Source organism: Sipha flava, unplaced genomic scaffold (genome assembly GCF_003268045.1).
Source record: "Sipha flava isolate LNK unplaced genomic scaffold, YSA_version1 293_pilon_pilon, whole genome shotgun sequence".
Lineage (NCBI taxonomy): Eukaryota > Metazoa > Arthropoda > Insecta > Hemiptera > Aphididae > Sipha > Sipha flava.
In genome coordinates, this window is record NW_020272964.1 from 1246820 (window position 1) to 1268033 (window position 21214).

The window sequence follows — 21214 nt, forward strand, 5'->3', positions numbered from 1 at the left end:
CGTTACCAAATTTCGGTTTTGCATCCAATACAAATAATTATTTTTCGTTTTCATTTCCTCTACGTTTTAGAGCACTATTATGTAAAGCAGTATCAACGTGTTGTTGTAATTGAAATTTTTCTAACCACAAAATTTTGGCGCCCCAAAAAACTGGCGTACGGGGCAGTTGTAGCTAGTGCCCCTCCCCCCTAAATGCGACTCTGAGGAGTAGTACATTTAATAAACTATTTTCAATTTAACTATTAAGTATGTGTTTTTTTTATTTAGTTAGTACTATAGGTATAGCTTATATAATCTTAAGTATTTCTGTCATTTGATTGAAATAAAATTACGAGCGTAGAGAGTGATTTTTTTTTATGAATTTGTAGACCTTATGATATGTGTCCCTATTAAATATATCCCAGTAAATAAAAATACCTATTCGCCCATGTCTAGAAATTAAAACAGATAGTTAACATCAATTTAAAATGTGGTCCGTCAGTATGTATATTTAACAAGTACAGAACTAGTAATAATCATAAGACATATTATAATAAAACTTATTAAATTTTAATATGTTTGCATATATCATTTTCTTTATAATATTATTACAGTTAGGTAAGAAATAAAAAATAAAAATTACTGAGGTAGAAAATATTTTAATATTTTATAAAAAGAATAAAATCATATAATACTATGATGAATACGTTAAATATTATATAAAGAAACAATAGTTTTAATAATGTATAAAACTAATTATTTGTTTGAAAAAAATAAAAAATAATAAAGACAAAAATGCATGATTCACCGGAATATATGTAAAATAAATATACATTCAAATTTAAAATTTGCTAACCAGTATGTTTTTTATTTTTAAAATTGTTTTCAAATGAATGGTTATACAAAATATGAATACGAGTACCACATAATGCTAATAAAATATGAACATGTGCATTGATTAAACACTAATGCCACGTGTTACTTCACACTTGTGATTACGTAACAGTAGTAAATATGTAATTACTGAGAAACTATACTATTTTGTACAAACAATGTAAAATACAATTTTTTTTTTCTAACAGATGGCAAAAATAAAATACTGAATATTTGTTAAATATTATGATTTTAAAATTTTGTCTCATATTAAATAAGTTAAACCTTAACATTATAAAAAAAAATATGTACCGGGGTTGGTCTTAATAATGTAATGATTTTAATCAAATTAACCAAAATAAATAATATGATTGCAGTGACAATATGAATTATATAGATACATTTATTAATATAAAGTATCAATATCCATGATAACAGCTCTATTAACAATTTGCAGTTATCTATAGGTATAATTTTAAATATAATCAAAAATAACTAGAACAAAGGCGCAATTTGGAGTAAACAGAGAAATGTTAGGGTGTGTGGTCATGTGAATAGCCGGAAACACTTAAAATGTACAAACGTAGTCATAACTAATCTACCAGAAATAAATTGACAATAATATACTTTTATATATAAATAAATAGTTCATATACATATATATAAATAAATAAATGTTTTAGTTGCGATTTTATTGACTTTGTATGTACTTGATGATGATATTTTAATTCGAAACCTGTCATACATTATAATTATAATAATTTTCCATCTTAAGCAATAATACCAATATATTAGTTTTTTATTTTAAGCCGATGGGTGTTCAGAGGACAAAATACGCCATTGAATAGATGTACTACATTATATATTTAATTCATTATTTAAATATATGATTAATTATAAATAGTATTAAATACGAATGGATGCACCATGATTTAAGTTTTATATTGGGGATCAGTCACAATTCAAGGAGATAGTTTAGGTGAAACAAAAGCGCCAAAACCTATAAATATATAAATAAAGCACTAGGACAATTGTACTTTAATATTTTCGAGTGATATGCTTTTTCAAAAAAAGATGTGTGTCAGGATTAGAAATTAATAATATCGTTTTGGTTTAAAATTTTAAATGACTTGGCGCTACTGAGGTGAACTGCGATATTTGTTTGGTAAAAAATATTTCACGCTTCTATTATGTAACTATAGACGATAAACAATCAAATCGATTGCGAACAGTATCGAATAATTTATTTCATAATAATTGGACGTCCATAACGAACCGCGTTTGACGGTCAAACACACATGGTCGTGGTGAATCCACCTTGCGCATGGCATTGGCATTGGCCAACAGTGGGAAAAAAATTTGTTAACCAGAGAGCGGTCTATACAATCGTATCGTCATCGCGAAGATAAGATTAAAGCCGACCATTTTGGTTGACGACTCAGCATACTGTGTTTTCAACCTTTTTTCGTTTTCTTTCGCTAACCAGCTGACGTCTACGGTAGGTCTCCCATAGAATATAGATACTACTCTGACCGTTACCTACCTCACCGGGCGTGTTAATTAATAATCTTTTTTTTACAGTTGCCATAGTAGAATACTTACATTTCAAATTGTCTTTTTTATCATTTCACCCACAAAAATGTTTTCCAAAGTATTTAAGAACATCATCAACCAAGGGAGTCGACAGTATTCATCTAAGGTAATAAAAATTACTTTTCACGATAATACTATTAAATCTTAGGCAAGTAGATTGTATGATAAAAACCACTAGATTCAATATTTATCAAATGGGTTTTTTCGACTTTTTATTCCTCATGATTACATGTGTTAGAATTTTAGAATAGGATCCATTCTATAAGTATGACAATTATTCTGATTTAACCTCACTATCTTGGCCTGATATATAGAAGACACTACAAAATATGCCCTTATACAGGACCCTGCAATTTCAAGTGTTCTATTACTAATATGAACAAGTATTAATATGAGAATGTTTTTTTATTTTATACCTATTTATTTTATTATGTATGTAAATTATCAATTAATTACATTGTTATTTAGAAGTTTAAATAAATATTTTTATATATAAGTGCTAAATTAGAACAACATTTTTGTTGAAAATGCATGGAGTTAAATATTGTATATTGTATAAAATATCTTTTAAGTGTGTGAAATTACAAACTTTAAAATATATTTTGTTACCATTTTTAGAGTTAAGTATATAAACTTATTAGTTAAAATGCATACCTAATAATTGTATCAAATTGTCTTAACTTACAAAAGTATTAATATAAGTGATGTAATTTGCATATAAATTTAATAACTTTAAGTGTTTTATATTGCTTGATGACCCTAGTTGTAAATCTTAAATATTATTTTTTGAAACCAAGATGACTTTTATTTAAAATAATAAAAAATAATTTCTACCACCTAAATAGTTTTTATTATCTGTTTATTAATAAACTTAACAAATGTATTTATTTATTTAAAAAAAAAATTGTTTTTGCAATATTTATAGAAAGGATTAAAAGTAACAGTATGTGGCGGCTCAGGCGGTATTGGACAACCATTGTCGTTGCTACTGAAACAAAGTCCAATCATCACTGATTTAGCTATTTATGATATTGCTCCAGTAACTCCAGGTGTTGTTGCTGATTTAAGCCACATGGACACCAATTCAAATGTAACCAGTCATGTTGGCTTGGATTGCTTAAAAGTATGAATTTTGTTTTATGTTTAATTTAGATTTGTAAACTATAAAAAAAAAAAAAAAAAAGTTATAAATGAATAGTTCTACTAAATTATTTAAAACTATTGGAATTATAATACATACTATATAATATTTTAAGCATTCCTGTCCCACTCTGAAGTTAAAATTTCATATTTATTCAAATTCTGAGAATTTAATTACATCTTAAATTTAAGATATCCAACAAAATCAAATGTTTGTGAATATAAATTAGCTACATAAAAAATTCAAATAATTTAAATATATATTTGTTTTAAAATTTGAGTTTATTATTACTAATAATTGTTAGTAATTATTTAAAAATTACTTAAATTTATTTATTTATTACTGTAAATTGAATATCTAATAGTTGTATAGAGTCATGTTTTTCAACCATTTTAATATAGCAACTTTCCAAATTGGTAAATAAAATAAAATCAATCATCTCACACCCCCAACCTCATTTTATTAAAAATTAATTTAAGCAATTAATTTACCAATTAAAAATATATAACTATCACTAACCATTAACGAAATAAATAACTGACTTACGAGTAAACATTGGTTCCATTCACTACTTCTAGTTTTGAATATTAAACAATCAAAAATGTCACATTAATTTATACATTTTATTTTATTATTCTTAGTTTATGGTGTAATTATATTATAAACTAACTTTTTTATTTTTATCATTATGGTTATGTATTTATATTTTATTTTTAATATTAAAAGGTTGTTTTTCTATATCAGCGTTTAATTATTTCTGACCGATACAATCTCTCATCTAGGGATTTGCAATTCCCTAGTTGAGAAATATTAGTATAGATCAGGGATAAGCAACTAGTAGCTCGCTTACTTTTTTTATCTGGTCTGTGCTACATCTTCAAATCACTTTGTTACATTTTAGCAGTTATCAGTGTCTAATTTTTTCACGTTGATCGTAAAATGTAGATATTAGAAATTGAATATATTTTTAAATTTTTTCTAATTTATCAATAATTTTAAGAATCATAAAAATATAAATATTTTTGTGTGTATGTGTGTGTATATTAGATATATATTAGATTAATATATAAATACACTACTTTGAATAATTATATTTTTTCAAAGTTCAAATTCAAAATACAGTAGCAACTCAATTAATTGCCTCTGTGAAGACTAGGACTATGGCTGTTAACAGAAATTATGCGATAAATGTTAGATACCTAATGAAGTATATACATATACATACTATACAAACTAATTGGTCATCTTCTTTCATTTCATTGAAGTTCTAGTTATTTTTCTATTCTTGATAATGTATTATACATAGTTGCTGCATTATTTACAAGATCACAGATAACAGAGATAATTAAATGAATGATGGTTAATTATGTTTCTATTGTAATTATAAAATAGTTAAATACATATTTAACTATTCACTTGTAGAATATTTTCAATACTCAATCATAAATGTTAATTTTTACAAAATATGTTCACTAATTTACAATTGAAATAAAACCATACATTTTTTTTTTTATTTTAATATTTTTAAAATCTAGTCCATTATATATTATAATAATAATATATAATATTTATCTATTATATCTATAATATTATAGTATATTATTATATAATATTATATTATAGTAAAAATATATATTTTCTAAAAAATAATTATAATAAATTTAGAATTTAACATTCATCACTAAAATAAATTATGCCGATTAACTAATTTTTAACAGAACTAACTGTAGATTTGTTATCTTTTATTTTAAATCCATATAAATGTTAATAAATAATGATTTTTATTTAATATTTGTAAAAATATATTAAGTCTAGTTTATTTATATAAAATGTAATACTTAATATTATTAATTAAATTAATTATTTAACTGAAAGACTGTGTAATATATAAATAACACAATGACCCCCCTAGTTATATTCATATATTAATGCCAATTCGTTCATTTTTCTTGGCAGTTACAAATTTTTTAGTATTCTAAAAATAATTTATTATTATTTGTTTCAAGGAAATCTTTTGACTGCCAATTATTTCACTGACTAAATTGTATTAGTTTGGTATTAATATTTAAATAAAATATTTTAGTTAAATTAACTATTGATGATCTGTTAAATATAAGATAAAGATAAGATTATTTATATTGTCTACCAGGTTAGGTTATATTATATTATTTTTCTACTAGTACTTAATTGTATTATTAGTAGTAATGAAGAAAAAAATAATTTTTTTTTTTTTTTATGAATATCATAATTAAAGTTGGTAGTCATTATAACAATTTATGTTTTTATTTTTTAGGATGCTGTAGTTAATACAGATGTAGTTATTATTCCAGCAGGAATTCCTCGTAAACCTGGTATGACTCGAGATGATTTGTTCAATACTAATATTTCAATTGTGTGCGATATTATTAAAGTTATTGGACAAGTTAGTCCAAATGCACTTGTTGGCATTATATCAAATCCGGTAAGTACCTATCTTGGTTATATTAATTATTTAATATACATTATACAGTAGGTTTTAACAGTAAATTATTTATTGGTCTTAAATAATACTCATACTACAGTGTTTTGAAAAAAAAACACTTATCTTTTATCTATTGACCAGTGAGTGTAATTTGTTAATTTGTAGTATAAAAATTCATATTTGTCCAACAAATGGTAGGTTATGCTCTATAAATAATTCTTTATCAACTTCTAAATTTTATAAATCTAGTAAAAGTAATTAACTTGTTATCAGTGTTTCAGGAGCTTACCCCTTAAGTTAATTGTATACCCCTAGAAATATTTATTTATTAATTATTTACTTCTATGGCATAACACATACCATATCCCTCCCTCCTCAAAAAATGTATGATACCTCCGGGATAGAATATCTGAAAAAAACACTGCCTATTATAAAGTCATGCGCTCTCAAAATATCCCGTATTAAAAAAATATCCCTTATTCAAAATAATTCCCAAGCCGAGAGTTTTGCCCTTTTTAATTTTAATTAATAAATAAGTGATTTATTGCATATTCAAATCACTATCTATACTTTTTTTCATATAATTTATATCTTATATGTGTATATATCAAATTATTTAATATATAAGATATGACATTTCATAGATATCATAAATCCAACTAGTCAATCATAATAATAATATTATTTCTTAATCTTAATTATATACCGTATAATGGTATAAATTAAATACTACGGTAAAGAGATTATGATATTATATTATACTGCAAGTGTACTTTTGATTTTTAAATTGAAGTAATAAAATGTAGAAGTACGATCTTTGATCAAATATTATCGTGGTAATAATAATATCGGCCAACCCAGTTGGTTTGTATAAATTTAAGGTATATATTAACTTGCATGTTATGCTGTTTGAAAACATGGTTCGTTTCAATTCTGTTATTTTTTTCATTAAAATTAAAAAAATGCTGAATTTAGTTTTTATAAATAGCCAAAAAGCCAAATAAAACTTCTAAGAGTATAGTAAATACATATACACAGTTTACACAGATCCAGTGATTATAAATTTATTTGGCTCTTACTTATTTAAAAGTTATACTGTAAAATATTTAATTTTAATATAAATCAATAGTTTAATGAACAAAATAATTAGAATTATTTTAAAAAAAGAATAAAATAAATGGGATATTTTTAACACAATCTTGAATTGATGTGTGGAATATTTTGAGAAAGAACCTTATATAGTTACATAAGGAACAAATAAAATAATAATAATAATTTCAAACTTTATTTTTATTTTACCAGATAATACTATTACACAATTTCATACACATGAATATATATATATACAGGCCCTTTGTTATTATGTTTTATAGAATATAATATATTTGAATCAAAAATTAATTTTCAAAACTAAAATGTTTTGGTGAAGTTAAAAAGGAATATAAAACTAGTGAAATGGTTTTCAATTAGTTATTAATGAAACATAAATTAGTCGATATATATATCTAACTAAAAATAAAAATCTATTATCTTTAAATTTATTAACTTTTACACTTATTAATAGTAATAAACTATATATTTTGGATAAAAATAATAATCATCAAATTTAACATAAACTAATGAATTATAACTTACAACTGTATCATTATTTATACTCTGTGGTACTGTTAAACCACAATTAAAATCTACTCTTTCTTCTTTCTTCACTAGTACCTTAAAAATTATTAATGCTGTAAAAAAAAAAAAAAAAACCATTCAATAATTTATTATAAATGAAAAATGTAAATAAAAAACTATTATGATATACCTCCTTGAGCTCTTGAATATTTATTTGCATACTTTGGTGATGTTGAAAAACAAGCACCATAACCATATTTTGCCCTTGAAGTTACACGCCAATCAATATTATTTTTTGAAATTTCAATTGCGTTTTCTGATGAAGTTGCGTGGTATAAAATAAGTTCCCTTACATCAAATATGTTCCTTGTTTGTAATTCTTCTTTACATAACAAATACATTCCATAAAGTTGGGGGTTGTATACTTTTTCCACTCTAATAATCTATAGTATTTAACATCAATTAAATTTTGCCGTGTGTTCTCATTATTTTATTTTGTTTTTAGGGTTTGAATTCTACCACTTACTTTGAAATGTTCTTCTATTTTATTAAAAATATTTTTCTGACCATATTTATAATCATAATTTTTTCTTGTACTATTTTTGTGCATTTTTATCAATGGTGGTGCAATTGATACATTTCTAAATCAAATTCTTAAGTAATACTATTTAATTTTATTCTAAATAAAATTTAAGATATTTCTTTATGTATAATATACTAAAAAATATAAATCTGGGCTTTCTATAATGTTATTTCTTATAAATATATTATTATAATATTTTTAAAAATGTGAGTATATGTTTTACATTTAAAATATAAAAGTGTAAGAGATGGTGGTTAGATTATAACATTTTCAGTTAATGTTAACATTTTATAATAATTTATTATAATTTATTAATTATGAAATTAATTTTTTTCTAAATTGCTTTATTAATTAGATTTATATTTTCAATCCTTTATAACTGCTAAAAAATTTAAAAATCCTTGACTATGTACTAATAAAATATAATGATAGGATCACTTATTCTTTTTAACTTAATTCTATCTAAAGATGTAATAAAGCAATAATAATATTTTTATTATATGTTAAATGCTAACATTTTATTACTTCTTTAATTTTAAATGTACAATTCTATAAGTATTATATTTTAATAATAATTTATAAATGAAAACTTACAAATTTAAAGACATTTTGATCCAACTCTGTCAATAAATTGAATGTAAAACACTTTAGAATAAAAATTACAAAATATTTTTCTAAATAATTAAACAACCTACACTCTTATACTTTTTTTGCGTAAGTGAAGAATTGTTAGTTCAATATTCCTAGTGTTGATAAATAAATACACATTTATCAAAATAAAATATTCATAATAATCAACAAATTTTATTTATTTAGTTGATAAATATTAATTAATTTATAAATGTTATTCATCATGTGTTATGTATTATTGTAATTTTAGATAACAGTAAATTATAATAGTATTATTGTTGTTTAACAAACAAAAAAATGTTGTAATTTTAACTTTTGACAGTACATGTGCAAGAATTCAAGAATTCCATAAAACTATTCCAATTAATTTGGAAGAAGTTAATATATTATTTAAATTACTTTTTTTTTCTTTTTTTTTTTGATGTACTGATACTATCGAAATACTTAGTTGAACTATGTTAGATTATTTTATGCTTGGAAATTGTTTTGCTGAGGCACCATCTTCTATACTGTTGGTTAAAAAAAAAAATTATGTTATCTTACAATCTTCAACAAAGTTTCATATGAACCACCAAGTTTTTTACAGATATTAAAATTAATTTATAATAATTTAATAATTTATTGATCTCTTGTGAGATAATGACCATAACAATTTAAGTCTGATGAAAAAAGTCATTAATTCAGTTGAATATTTAATATAAATCAAATACAATTGAGTACCAAAAAATAAGCAAATGACATAATTTCATTATTATGATATATTTTCAAATTTAGGATAATCACTTTTTAATATCTTTAATACTAAAATTTCTAACCAATCAAAAAAATTTAAAAAAAAATTAATTAAATTGATAACGTCTAAAGAAATATTCAAATATTAAATATTAATATTATTTATCAATATTACATGGGCAGGCTTTTTAGAATTTTTGATTCCTTTCTCCCCTATGTCTGCGTACATCAGACATTGACTACCTATATCTATAGTTTTTTCATAAATTTTTAAATTATTATATTCTTATAAATAAAAATGAATTTCTGCAATTATTAAAATAAATTTCTGTAATCAAAATAAATATAAAAATTGTTTATAATTTCTTTAAATATGTAATATTATTTCCATAATCTAAAAATTCAACTAAGTCTTCTAATTTCTCCAAAAATTGCTTCAACACACCACTGTAGTGGGGTTATAATGATGGATAGGTGAGAAGACTATGCTTAGTTTTTCGACAATTTACAAACTTTACATAACTCTTAAATCACACAGTAGATGGCACATCTTCAATAAGATCAGTAATTCATCAATATTTGCTATTTTCATGGAACGGATCAGATTTAAGATTTTCCTAGGATTAGCTCCTCCCTCTTTGGTCTACTTATGTTGTACTTGAATGCTCCCTCATTACTTGATTATTTTGTTATTATTTCACAACATTTAACCATTTATATTACTAACTTCATCAAAATAATTGTAATTATTGCATTTATTATTTTTAATTTGTAATTGTAGTAATTCACCCGAATAGTTAAGACAAGTTAGGTGTTTTGTTTCATTAAGGCAGAATAATGAATGAAAATAATTAAATAATGAAGTATTTTCAAATGTACTACTTTTCTAAGATTTTTATTTTGAAACTGAAATTATTACCTATCTGAATTATTTGTCTGTACTTATATACATATTATATAGATAGTATATGTAAATTTTTGTAGATATATTGTGCATATTTTTATTAGATGTCTATTTTTTATTTTGTTTAAATATATGTACCAATTTATTTAGATGAAAGTAATTTATTAATTTATAGGTACATTAAGTGCTCTTCATTTGTTTCATTATTTTTATCATATATTAATCATCAGTTTTAGTTATTAGGTTATGTAACATGTAAAACTGTAAAAAATTATTATTATTTAAATTTTAATTTATACTTGTCAATATTGGTTTATTTTTCAATATTTTAGGTGAATAGTGCTGTACCAGCTGCTGCAGAAATATTAAAAAAGCTTAATGTATACGACCCAAAAAGATTATTTGGTGTAACTACTTTAGATATTGTCCGATCTAATAGATTCATTGCTGAACTTAAAGTATATTATTTTAGTATAACATTTTATATATTTATTTATTAATCTTATGTACTATTTTTTATATTTTATTTTTTTTTCTATTTTTTTAGGGTCTTAATGCCACTGAAATTAATGTCCCTGTAATTGGTGGACATTCTGGTCCAACGATAATTCCCTTAATATCTCAATGTGTACCAAAAGTAACATTTGACCATGATATTCTTGTAAAACTTACTAAACGTATTCAAGTAAAAACTGTTTATTAAAATAATCTTGCTACTATTTTACATTTGTTTTTATTTATATTATTATGTTTGTTTTAGGAAGCTGGCACTGAAGTTGTACAAGCTAAAGCAGGTGCAGGTTCAGCTACTTTATCAATGGCATATGCTGGAGCTAAATTTACAATTTCCATGTGTAAAGCAATTCTTGGTGAACCTAATGTTGTTGAATGCTCTTTCGTAGAATCATCAGTGACTGAATCACCATTCTTTAGTACTCCTGTTCTTATTGGGGTAAATTTAGTATATACTATATAACTTCTGATAATCAATTACAATCATTAATGAATATATATATTAACATTTTTCAGATAATATTTTAATTCTAATATGAAATGTAAAATAATTTTAATATTATTGTAATTTGGAATAAATTTTTAATTCAAAGTAATTAACATGTTTATTTATTGGTTTTTTTCTCAGAAAAATGGAATCGAAAAGAACTTTGGCATAGGAAATCTATCAGATTTTGAAAAAGATTTGCTAAAAGCAGCGTTACCAGAATTGGCTTCCAACATTAAGAAGGGAGTAGACTTTGGCAAAAATTACAAATAAATGTAATAATAAGTAGTTTACTTAAATGTAACTGTCTGTTCCATTGTAATTTTAAACCATGTACTGCTACTTAAAATAAAAATAATAGTAATTATATACATGCTCTCTTTTTGTGATACTTCTATGTGACAACACTTGATTGATTTTTACTAAAGTATTAGTTAAATATCAGAATTTTTAAAAAAATATACTTAAAAAATTAAATTATAAACTGTAGATGTTATAATTTGTTCTTTAATTAAATTATAAATTATGTATCTCATTAATTTCAAGTATAAATAATGAAAATTAAGTGATCATTATAATATAACAAGTACATTATAGATATATTTAATATTTTATTTTTAAGTAGTATGTGCAATTAGTAAAATAAATAAAATGTATCACCAAATATTTTTAAATTTATTTCAAGCTCTAAAACAGTGGTGGTTAAACTTTCTTTTCCTCGGGCCATAAAAAACAACTTTTTTTTATCGCGGGCCATAAAAAAATGCATTCTAAATTTTTTTACGTAAATGCAAAATATTACAGTTATACAAATAAGTGCTGTAATATAGAAGACTTTCGCGGGCCAGATATTAAATGATGGCGGGCCGTAATTTGGCCACCACTGCTCTAAAACAAAAAAAATGTTGATGATATAGACTATTAATAATTGTTTTACAGATGTTTCTATAATTTATTATAATATTGATTTAATGTAATCAGATACTAATCATACTATTTATTTACATATAAATATAATGAATAATTACAATTTAAGGAATAAAAATAGGGCAAAGGTTATTATATTTTAGATTAATATTAAAATCTCTAAATTTTTAAAAATAAATTATTTCACCAGATTTAAATTTTGTTTTATATACAATTTAAAAAAACAATCCAATTTTAAATATAATGCAATAAACTAATTGGCTATAAATAAATAAATTTAGATTAAAAATATAAGTGAGCAGGAAAACTATCCAGTAATAGGATCCATCAACAATTAATTTATTGATAACTCATTTATCAATAAACAAAAAATAATGTTTGAAATTTAAATAGATTTTAAATTAGATTAAGTCCTAGAAAGATTGAACTCTGAGTTAATTGCTTTGATATTATCATTTTATTGTTACACAGAGGTACAAAATTCAAATTATAAATTTTTAAATTGGATTAATGTAATTAACTATTAATTATTGTTTGATTAACCTCATTAAGGTTCTGATAAGTGTGTGTTATTAACTAAAATAAAGTATAATTACTTATAAACCACAAACCAAGATTTTACGGACAATTATTTACATAGTTGTGTTTTCGGTGTAATTCAATACCAAATCAGTGTATTTCTCCCACAACTGTTTATCATCAGAAACATTTTGATGGTTAAAGTTAAAGGGCTCGCTACTATTAATATATTAGTCCAAATAATTCTCAATAATAGTTAATTCTCTATAATTCTTATTTATTCAATAACTTTTATAAATTGAATAACTCAAAAAGAATTACCGACTGCGTCAGTTGTGTTGCGTGCCAGATTACGTACACGATTACCGTACAAACTAGTGCAACAAGAGTTTAGTACCATCAATTGCACAGCTTTTCAATCAATGTAGTGAAATAAAATAACTCTCAACTTTAAAATATTTACTTACAAGTAATTTCTAAATTCAGATATTTATTAACTCATCAAATAATTCAAAATTCAATTTAATTATTACATAAAATGGTGTGAAGGTGCTGGCATAGACCGGACTAAGACATCTGTTTTAATGGTCTGTTTGGAACCTACTTATATACCCCTATTTTGTGTGAATTCCTTATCGTTCATTTTCTTATGACTATTCAACACAGAATAAGGTCAGTGATATGTTATTTCGAAATATAGAGTTTTCCTGTCACTTCGGGATGCGGCTTTTATCTAATCAACTCCTGAATGCAAGCTCATAACACATTACTAACAATTTAATTAATAGCTAATATATCATCATAATACTTTATTATTTTAAATATACATGTATATAGTTTCATAATGTATTTATTCTTTAGTAAATAAACAAGTTTTTAAAAACAAAAATTCAGTCAATGTAACAATTGTATCGTATACTTTCAAATAAGTTTTTACAATACTTAAAGTACAAAATTAAGAACTATACTCTTTAAAAACATTTCCAGCAATCACCAACTTTTGTATTTCAGATGTCCCTTCATAAATTTCTGTTATTCGAGCATCGCGATAATGGCGTTCAGCAGGCATATCAGAAACATAACCCATACCACCCAATACTTGAATACACTGATGTGCATTAAATGTTGCCGCCTCCGATGCTGCTAGCTTAGCCATTGCTGCCTCCTTATAAAAAAAAAAAAATATTAAAAAAAAAATTATTATTTAAAAAATAATAATTAACCTTTGTAAATGGTTTGTGTTCGTCCTTTAATACAGCAGCTCTCCATGTTAATAATCTTGCACTCTCTACACGTAAAGACATATCAGCAATTTTATTCTACAGATAAAGAATTAAATATTAACTGAGTATAATAAAAATTATAAAAAATATTATTACTTGAATACTTTGTAATTTAGATATAGGAGCACCAAATGCCATTCTCTTGGTTGCATATTCTACAGCAACATCAAGGGATGCTTGTGCTATACCTAATGCTTGTGAAGCAATTCCAATGCGACCAGCATCTAAAATTATTATATACTATATAGAACAATATTCAACTATAAATAAATCTAGTATATTACCTAAGGTCATCATGGCAATTTTAAATCCCATACCAGGTTCCCCCAAAAGATTTTCTTCAGGAATGGAACAGTCATCAAATATTAAATTGCTAGTAGATGAAGCTCGTATACCTAGTTTATCTTCTTTTTTCCCCAAAGAGAACCCTAAAACACAATGTCAATGTAATATACAGTTTGAATGAATTTAATACTCAAATAATTTTTTACCGGGATACTCTTTTCTCACTAAAAATGCACTAATTCCTTTATGCTTCTTTGCTTTATCAGTTGTAGCAAATACAACTGATGCTTCAGCTTCATGTGCATTTGTTATCCAGGATTTAGTACCATTGATAACCCAATTTCGATCTTTTTTAATTGCAAAGGTAGAAGCTGCACCAGCATCGCTTCCATTACCTAAAAAAAACATAAATACATAGGCCACATATGAAAAATCAAATAAAATCAAATAATAATTAAATAAGTATAAGTTAAGTTTCTACAAAATATAAATTAACTAAAATCTTCTTGATTTTAATTGTTTTCTAGGTAAATAAAATTATTACACATTATTTACTTAAAAAAATATTAATTAAAAATTAGAAATATACTACAAAAAAAATTATAACTAATTATAACCACAGGCGCCGCCAGGAATTCCGTTAATGAGGTGCAGCATGCATAATATATACGCTGATTTCTAAATAATGTTTAAATTATTGCAGTTTATTATATATATATTTTTTACGGAATATAAATATAATATATAAATACGGAATATTTTTTAAAATTGTATGATAATACAAAATTATTTTCGTTTTTATTTCGACGGCTATAAAGTAATGCAAGCTACTAGAAAATCTGATAATGATAATGTAGCCTTTGTCCTACAGAAGAGTGCAAATGCATCCCTTGCACCCTTTTCACGACGCCCATGGTTATTCTGACCTAACAGATATATGAATATTTAGGGATTGAATACAATAACAAAAAAGGAAGCAGATTAAGGAGGTTCTATATAAACACTAAAAACTATGAAGTATAAATAATAAGGAATAGTCGGAATTTACCTTGTCTATGCCTCACAATATACAGATTATATTAACTTATTTGTTGCAATTAGGAACTGCAGATATGTTTGAAATCCAAACCTATATATATATATGGTGATTCGAGAAATAAACCATAGTCATCAAGTTGAGGTGGTAAATAAAGAATTAATATTGGCGTACGCAGATGACATTGTAATTTTAGGAAACACAAGACAAGATATCACCCAGACAATGTCTAACCTCGTGAAGGCCAGCAAAAGAATGGGACTTTGTATCAACGAAGAAAAAACAAAATGTATGGTACTCTCCAGGAGAAGAGAAGATCAGCCTAATCTACAAATAGATAATTTCACATTTGAAAGTGTAGAAAATTTTAAGTATCTAGGTGTGAACATAAACAATAAAAACGACATGCATCAGGAAATAGTTGAACGGTTAGCAAGTGGAAACCGATGCTACCATAGCATCCAAAAGTTATTGAAATCTAAATTGCTGTCGAGAAGGTCGAAAACACTACTCTATAGCAGTTATCTGAGACCAATAGTTACTTACGCGTGTGAGACTTGGTCTACGACGAAAGGCGATAACAAAAAATTGGCAATATTTGAAAGAAAAGTTTTGAGAAAAATTTTTGGCCCGGTGTACAATCCCGATCTAAGAACATTCGAAAGGCGGAAAAACGAAAATTTGTACCAATTGTATGGAAAACCAACAATATTAACGTTTATAAGAACTAGGAGAATGGAGTGGTTTGGACATATTTGGAGAGCTGAAGATGATATACTCAAAAAGGTCATAACCACAACGATACAAAAAAAAACGACCACTGGGTAGACCGCGAATGTGATGGAAGGATGCTGTGGAGAAGGACGTTCAATTGGTGGATGTGAATGCGTCTGTTGAATTAGCACTCAACAGAGAAAGGTGGAGAGACTTACTTGTGGCAGCTCAGGCCCTTCAAGAACCGTTAAGCTGAAGGAAGAAGAAGATATTGCTATATTTTCAATAATCATTAATTTGATTGCGTTGTGTTGACACAGTCGAGCATAGACATATAAAGAAATATTATTATGTCTATTGGTCGCAATAAATTTGTAACTGTTACAAACGCAGATAAAATTTTATAATAAAATTAACTAAATAATTAAACATCAACCATTAATAATAGAAACACATGAAAAATACAACGCGACCCACTAAAAATATAATCGCGACCCACAGTTTGGGAACCTCTACTCTAATATATTGGGTCATCTTCAGTATAAATTATAATGATTATGTAATAATCGATACTAGTATACATAGAGTAAACCATGACTTCAAATATAATTAAAATAAAAACCAATTAAAAAGATAAGTTTTACTAAGCAATTATATACCAATAAGCAATAATCAAATTAAGATTAAATTGATTGACTAATTAAAAAATAATTATTGATAATTCAATTTTGTAATACAATACTACATATCTATATTTATTTATACAGGAACTACAAATATTATAAATTAGGTATGGTCCAAACTGCATTTACTCATAACAGATTCATTTTCCACTTGGAAAGTCGAATGTTATATCTTATTCATATAAATTTTATTTTTAAATATTAAACACATACATATATATATGCATAGGCGGATATTTGGTTGAATGCTTGGGGTGTCTATAATAATTCAATGTAAAATAACCCGCAGGAGCTTCGCCCCCCACACCCCCTTCCCATACACAAGTAAGACTTATTATCATTAAAAATATAGATATATTAAGATAGATAAATTGTATTAAAAAAACACTAAATAACATATATTTAAAAATAATTAATATTTTATTTTAATGACAAATAACTATTTGTGTTAGCAAAGATACTCAAAATATCATAGATTTTTATATTTTTCAATATATAGTATTGAAAAATTGCTGAACCTATGTTGAACCAACAATGTCCTTAACCAAGTTTTTTATTTTTTTTCATTGCACTGAAACTTCTTTCGCAAGTAGCCTAACTATGTAATTGGTATTGTTAATGCTATTGTAAATAGTTTTCTATTATTTTTTATTTTACGATTTTAAAAAAAAATGAACAGATAATTATAAATAAATAAAAAAAATAACGAATAAAATTTCTAATAAAGTTTCGATTTTGGGGCTATTAAAATATTTGGGGGGTCTAAGCCCCTCCCTGATATCCACATATGCATATATGTACATCAACAGCGGCGTATTTTTAATTTTGTAAAGTTAGTAATTATATTAATTAATTATGTAAATATTATGTAAATTATTATTTTATTATTTAGAAATAATATTATCAACATTTATGTGTATATTCTTGTGAATACTGAACAAAGCGTTTCTTTCCCATGTTTAAACGAAGCCTTAAAACGCCTGAGAGTAGAGAATGATCGCATGTATAGTATTTTTAACAAGTTATTAGAACCTAAAATAGCGATTAGCGGTGCCATAGCATGTATATGCTATAATATTATATAAACATACGGGTAACGGAATGGGAGTAACCGAATTGGTTCCTGTTTGAAAAAGGTATTTTATTAGGTATAGCCAAATTGGTTCCCATTTGTGTACAGGTTAGATGGGCCAGTACATGGAGAGCAAAAAACAAAATTTTAAAAGCTATATGTATGACATATAGATACAATTATTATATTGATAAGATAGAGTATAGAAATATAATAGATATAATATAGATTACTAAAGACTAGCAAATTACTAGCAAACAGGAAAGAAATAACAAATACTTGGAAAATTGTATGACTGAGTACATTAATGAGAATATTACAAGAATTAAATATTTAAAGAAAGTTAGCTTCAAATTTGCAAATCAGTGGTTTTAAAATGTATTTATTATATTTTATTATTTATATTTCATACACCTATGTGAGATGACTAGTTAACTTCCAAATCAACGATTTAAAATTGTATATATTTTTATTTTATTACTTTTTTTTAACATACATTAACGCACATTAACCAAACCTACTTTAAAGTTGATAGTCCTAAGTCTGTAAAATTGAGAAGGAAAATGTGTGTAATTAAACGGAAACCAATTCGGCTATACCTAATAAAATACCTTTTTCAGACGAGAACCATTTCGGCACGTGAGGTTGGAGCTTGGGAACCAATTCGGTACCAGCCAACGGATTGACAGTAATCTTATCTAAGATAAGTTATCTTTCCGTCGAAAGTCGAACACTCAAAAATTTCTGCAGATTTTCTATTATATTTATATTTATTCACCAACAATATTATAGTCTATCAGTAAGTTTAAAATCACTATTAATATTCTTAGAAGTTGGATGGAAATTATGATTTTATGAACAAGTTTAAGTTTAAATGTATATAAATATATTATGTTGTATAACATTTTTATTGCAAGAAAATATCTAATTGAAAAAAAATTAAAAACTCATTTTATGCATATTTTAGTTTTTAAATAAACACGAAGGATCTAATCTTGATGGTTTTCTGGGGGGGGGGGTCGTAACCCCCATGACCTTACCACTGGATCCGCGCCAGTATCTTTGGTTGTCTTGTTGTCTATCCTATAAAATTGTTTACGCGCCGCAACTGGTTATAATTGTGTACCTACTATGTATCTCCGCGATTACCCACATGCTGTCTATAAATATTCCCCCTGCGGGCAATAACACTATCACCGACCAATTTAAACAAGGCAAACCGATAACGTTTCCTAGTTTTATATTGATTTATACTAGTGCTGGGCAACGATATAATTTTTTGTATCAATATCGTTCAGATTTTTCCGATATTGTATCGCGATATCGTTATTTCTACGATATCGATATCGTATCGTAAATATAATTTTATGTTTACCTAAACGTCCTAAACAATTAAAAAAATTTTTTTTGTATTAATTTAATCATTTAACTAAATTTATATCACACTAAGGAATTTACTTTATTAAGCTAATTAATATTTATTATTGGTACACCAACATCGTACAAATTTAACATTACATACTTATTATTTATTAATTATTTATAATAAACTATTTATTAAACATTTGTTTTACCTAGTTAATTACTAGTTACATACTAACAATTAAATAACTTCTCCTTAAATGTGTTCAAAGTCAGGGCCGGCGAAAGCTATGGGCGACCTGGGCGACTGCCCAGGGCGCCAGCACGGAAGGGGCGCCAAACTGAAAATTATTTTTATTTAATTTAACTTTTAAAAGGCATTAACAATCTATACAATTTGAAATATTCATTTTCATTATCTAATGTCATTTTAGTTGAAGATCAGAAGATGCATCTGCAATTATCTCATTTTAGTCATATTTGTAGAATATAAGAATGTAACAGTGCATGTGCATCGATACCGCTGGTTTTGATGTAAAAACTAAAAATAATGCACCAATCCATGGAACTATGGAAGCATACCACCGCATATTTATGTGTCAATAAAATATATAGTTGGTCGTAATAATTATTTTTATATTATAATATTTACCCATTTATAAATAAATTCATATAACTAGACGTCTAGACGATAACGATTCGTTAGAAAAACCGCGATGATAAAACCCATTCGGACCTTACGGCGAAAATACCGCAGTGTAGAGTAAACCAAAAGACACAATTGCCTGACACACACTAGTACACTACACGTCTACACACACAAAACACAATTATTTATTGTTTTCGATAAGCTCTCGCTTCGTATGGTCTGCTGTCAAATATTATAAACTAACAAGTAACTGCCAACAGCCAACAGGTAATTAATACTCATATATTTTGTTTAGTACATTTTTACATAATATTTTGGTTTCTTTTTTAAAATAAATTCCGTTCGCTGGTTGTTTTAATAAATAAGTAGCGAAACACAGTATTCCTATATTATAAACAGTAGTGGCGTGAAATAATATTATATATTTATATTTGATTTGATATTTTATGTTAATGAATATACTATGATATAATATAATATATTATGATGATAATATATAATAATTAATATATGGCGCAACGGTCGATATAACGTGATGAATCGCACATTCACATATTTATTATTATGAAAATACTTAAACACGTTTTCCCAGTATCTATAAATTTAATATAATATTATAATATTATTTTCGTCTTACAATTCGACAGCAGCCTATAATATAATACATTCGGCTACGACGTTGTGGCTATATACTATAATATTATAGAGTATGTAATGATTGCAATTGCACAATAATTCGTGCGATCTATTGATTATTTATAATAAAACATACCTATAATATTTTAATTATTGAATTAAATTGAAATTATTGAATTTCATATTACACACGATAATTCAAATAAGTCTTCTCTTCTTTTTCATTTTATCATAAAATATTATTTTTTTTAACCTAAATATGCAAATATAAATAAATAAATAATTGTAGGTAAAATAATTGATACCATGCCGCCAAAAAAAAGATAAACCTTCAGGAGCCCAATATCGAAAGCGTAGAGCTCAAGCTCAATTAGAATTAGAAAAAAAATGCAAAAATGATGAACAAATATTTTAAAAGTAATAGTGGAACCTGTGAAACATCTACCTCGACATCGGATGCTAGAAATAAATCAATAAATGATATAGAAGAAAATATTTCTAAGACTCATGTTAAACATAATAATGAAACATCTAC

At 25.3% G+C, this 21214-nt stretch overlaps 3 protein-coding genes across 3 annotated transcripts in view; 1 reads left to right on the top strand and 2 right to left on the bottom strand.

Annotated features, from left to right (window-relative positions):
- Positions 1-2239: 2239 nt before the first annotated feature.
- On the top strand, positions 2240-11884 carry LOC112685838 (malate dehydrogenase, mitochondrial). Its single transcript, XM_025557864.1, has 8 exons — positions 2240-2350; positions 2434-2551; positions 3371-3568; positions 5880-6047; positions 10846-10971; positions 11061-11198; positions 11274-11465; positions 11655-11884. The coding sequence occupies exons 2-8, from the start codon at positions 2492-2494 to the stop codon at positions 11784-11786; spliced, it is 1014 nt and encodes a 337-aa protein (XP_025413649.1). The 5' UTR covers positions 2240-2350; positions 2434-2491; the 3' UTR covers positions 11787-11884.
- On the bottom strand, positions 7791-8945 carry LOC112685839 (poly [ADP-ribose] polymerase 11-like). Its single transcript, XM_025557865.1, has 3 exons — positions 8842-8945; positions 8191-8305; positions 7791-8107 (listed from the first exon to the last, which is right to left on the bottom strand). Exons 1-3 carry the CDS (start codon positions 8853-8855, stop codon positions 7844-7846), a joined length of 393 nt encoding a protein of 130 aa, XP_025413650.1. The 5' UTR covers positions 8856-8945; the 3' UTR covers positions 7791-7843.
- Positions 11885-13848: 1964 nt separating the features above from the next.
- LOC112685840 (short-chain specific acyl-CoA dehydrogenase, mitochondrial) overlaps positions 13849-21214 on the bottom strand; it is an 18945-nt gene continuing 11579 nt past the window's right edge. Inside the window, exons 5-9 of the mRNA XM_025557866.1 lie at positions 14734-14922; positions 14527-14670; positions 14339-14466; positions 14183-14278; positions 13849-14124 (exon numbers count right to left, since the gene is read on the bottom strand). Of these exons, the coding sequence (XP_025413651.1) occupies positions 13915-14124; positions 14183-14278; positions 14339-14466; positions 14527-14670; positions 14734-14922 (767 nt within the window). The 3' untranslated portion in view covers positions 13849-13914. The remainder of the gene's footprint in view (positions 14125-14182; positions 14279-14338; positions 14467-14526; positions 14671-14733; positions 14923-21214) is intronic.

Bases quoted from the DNA above. Each gene is read 5' to 3' on its own strand.
- LOC112685838 (XM_025557864.1), top strand. From the start codon at position 2,492: ATGTTTTCCAAAGTATTTAAGAACATCATCAACCAAGGGAGTCGACAG. The intron at 6,048-10,845 runs GTAAGTACCTAT...TCAATATTTTAG, and splicing joins TTGGCATTATATCAAATCCG to GTGAATAGTGCTGTACCAGC. The intron at 11,199-11,273 runs GTAAAAACTGTT...TGTTTGTTTTAG, and splicing joins AACTTACTAAACGTATTCAA to GAAGCTGGCACTGAAGTTGT.
- LOC112685839 (XM_025557865.1), bottom strand. The intron at 8,108-8,190 runs GTAAGTGGTAGA...TAAATACTATAG, and splicing joins AAATAGAAGAACATTTCAAA to ATTATTAGAGTGGAAAAAGT.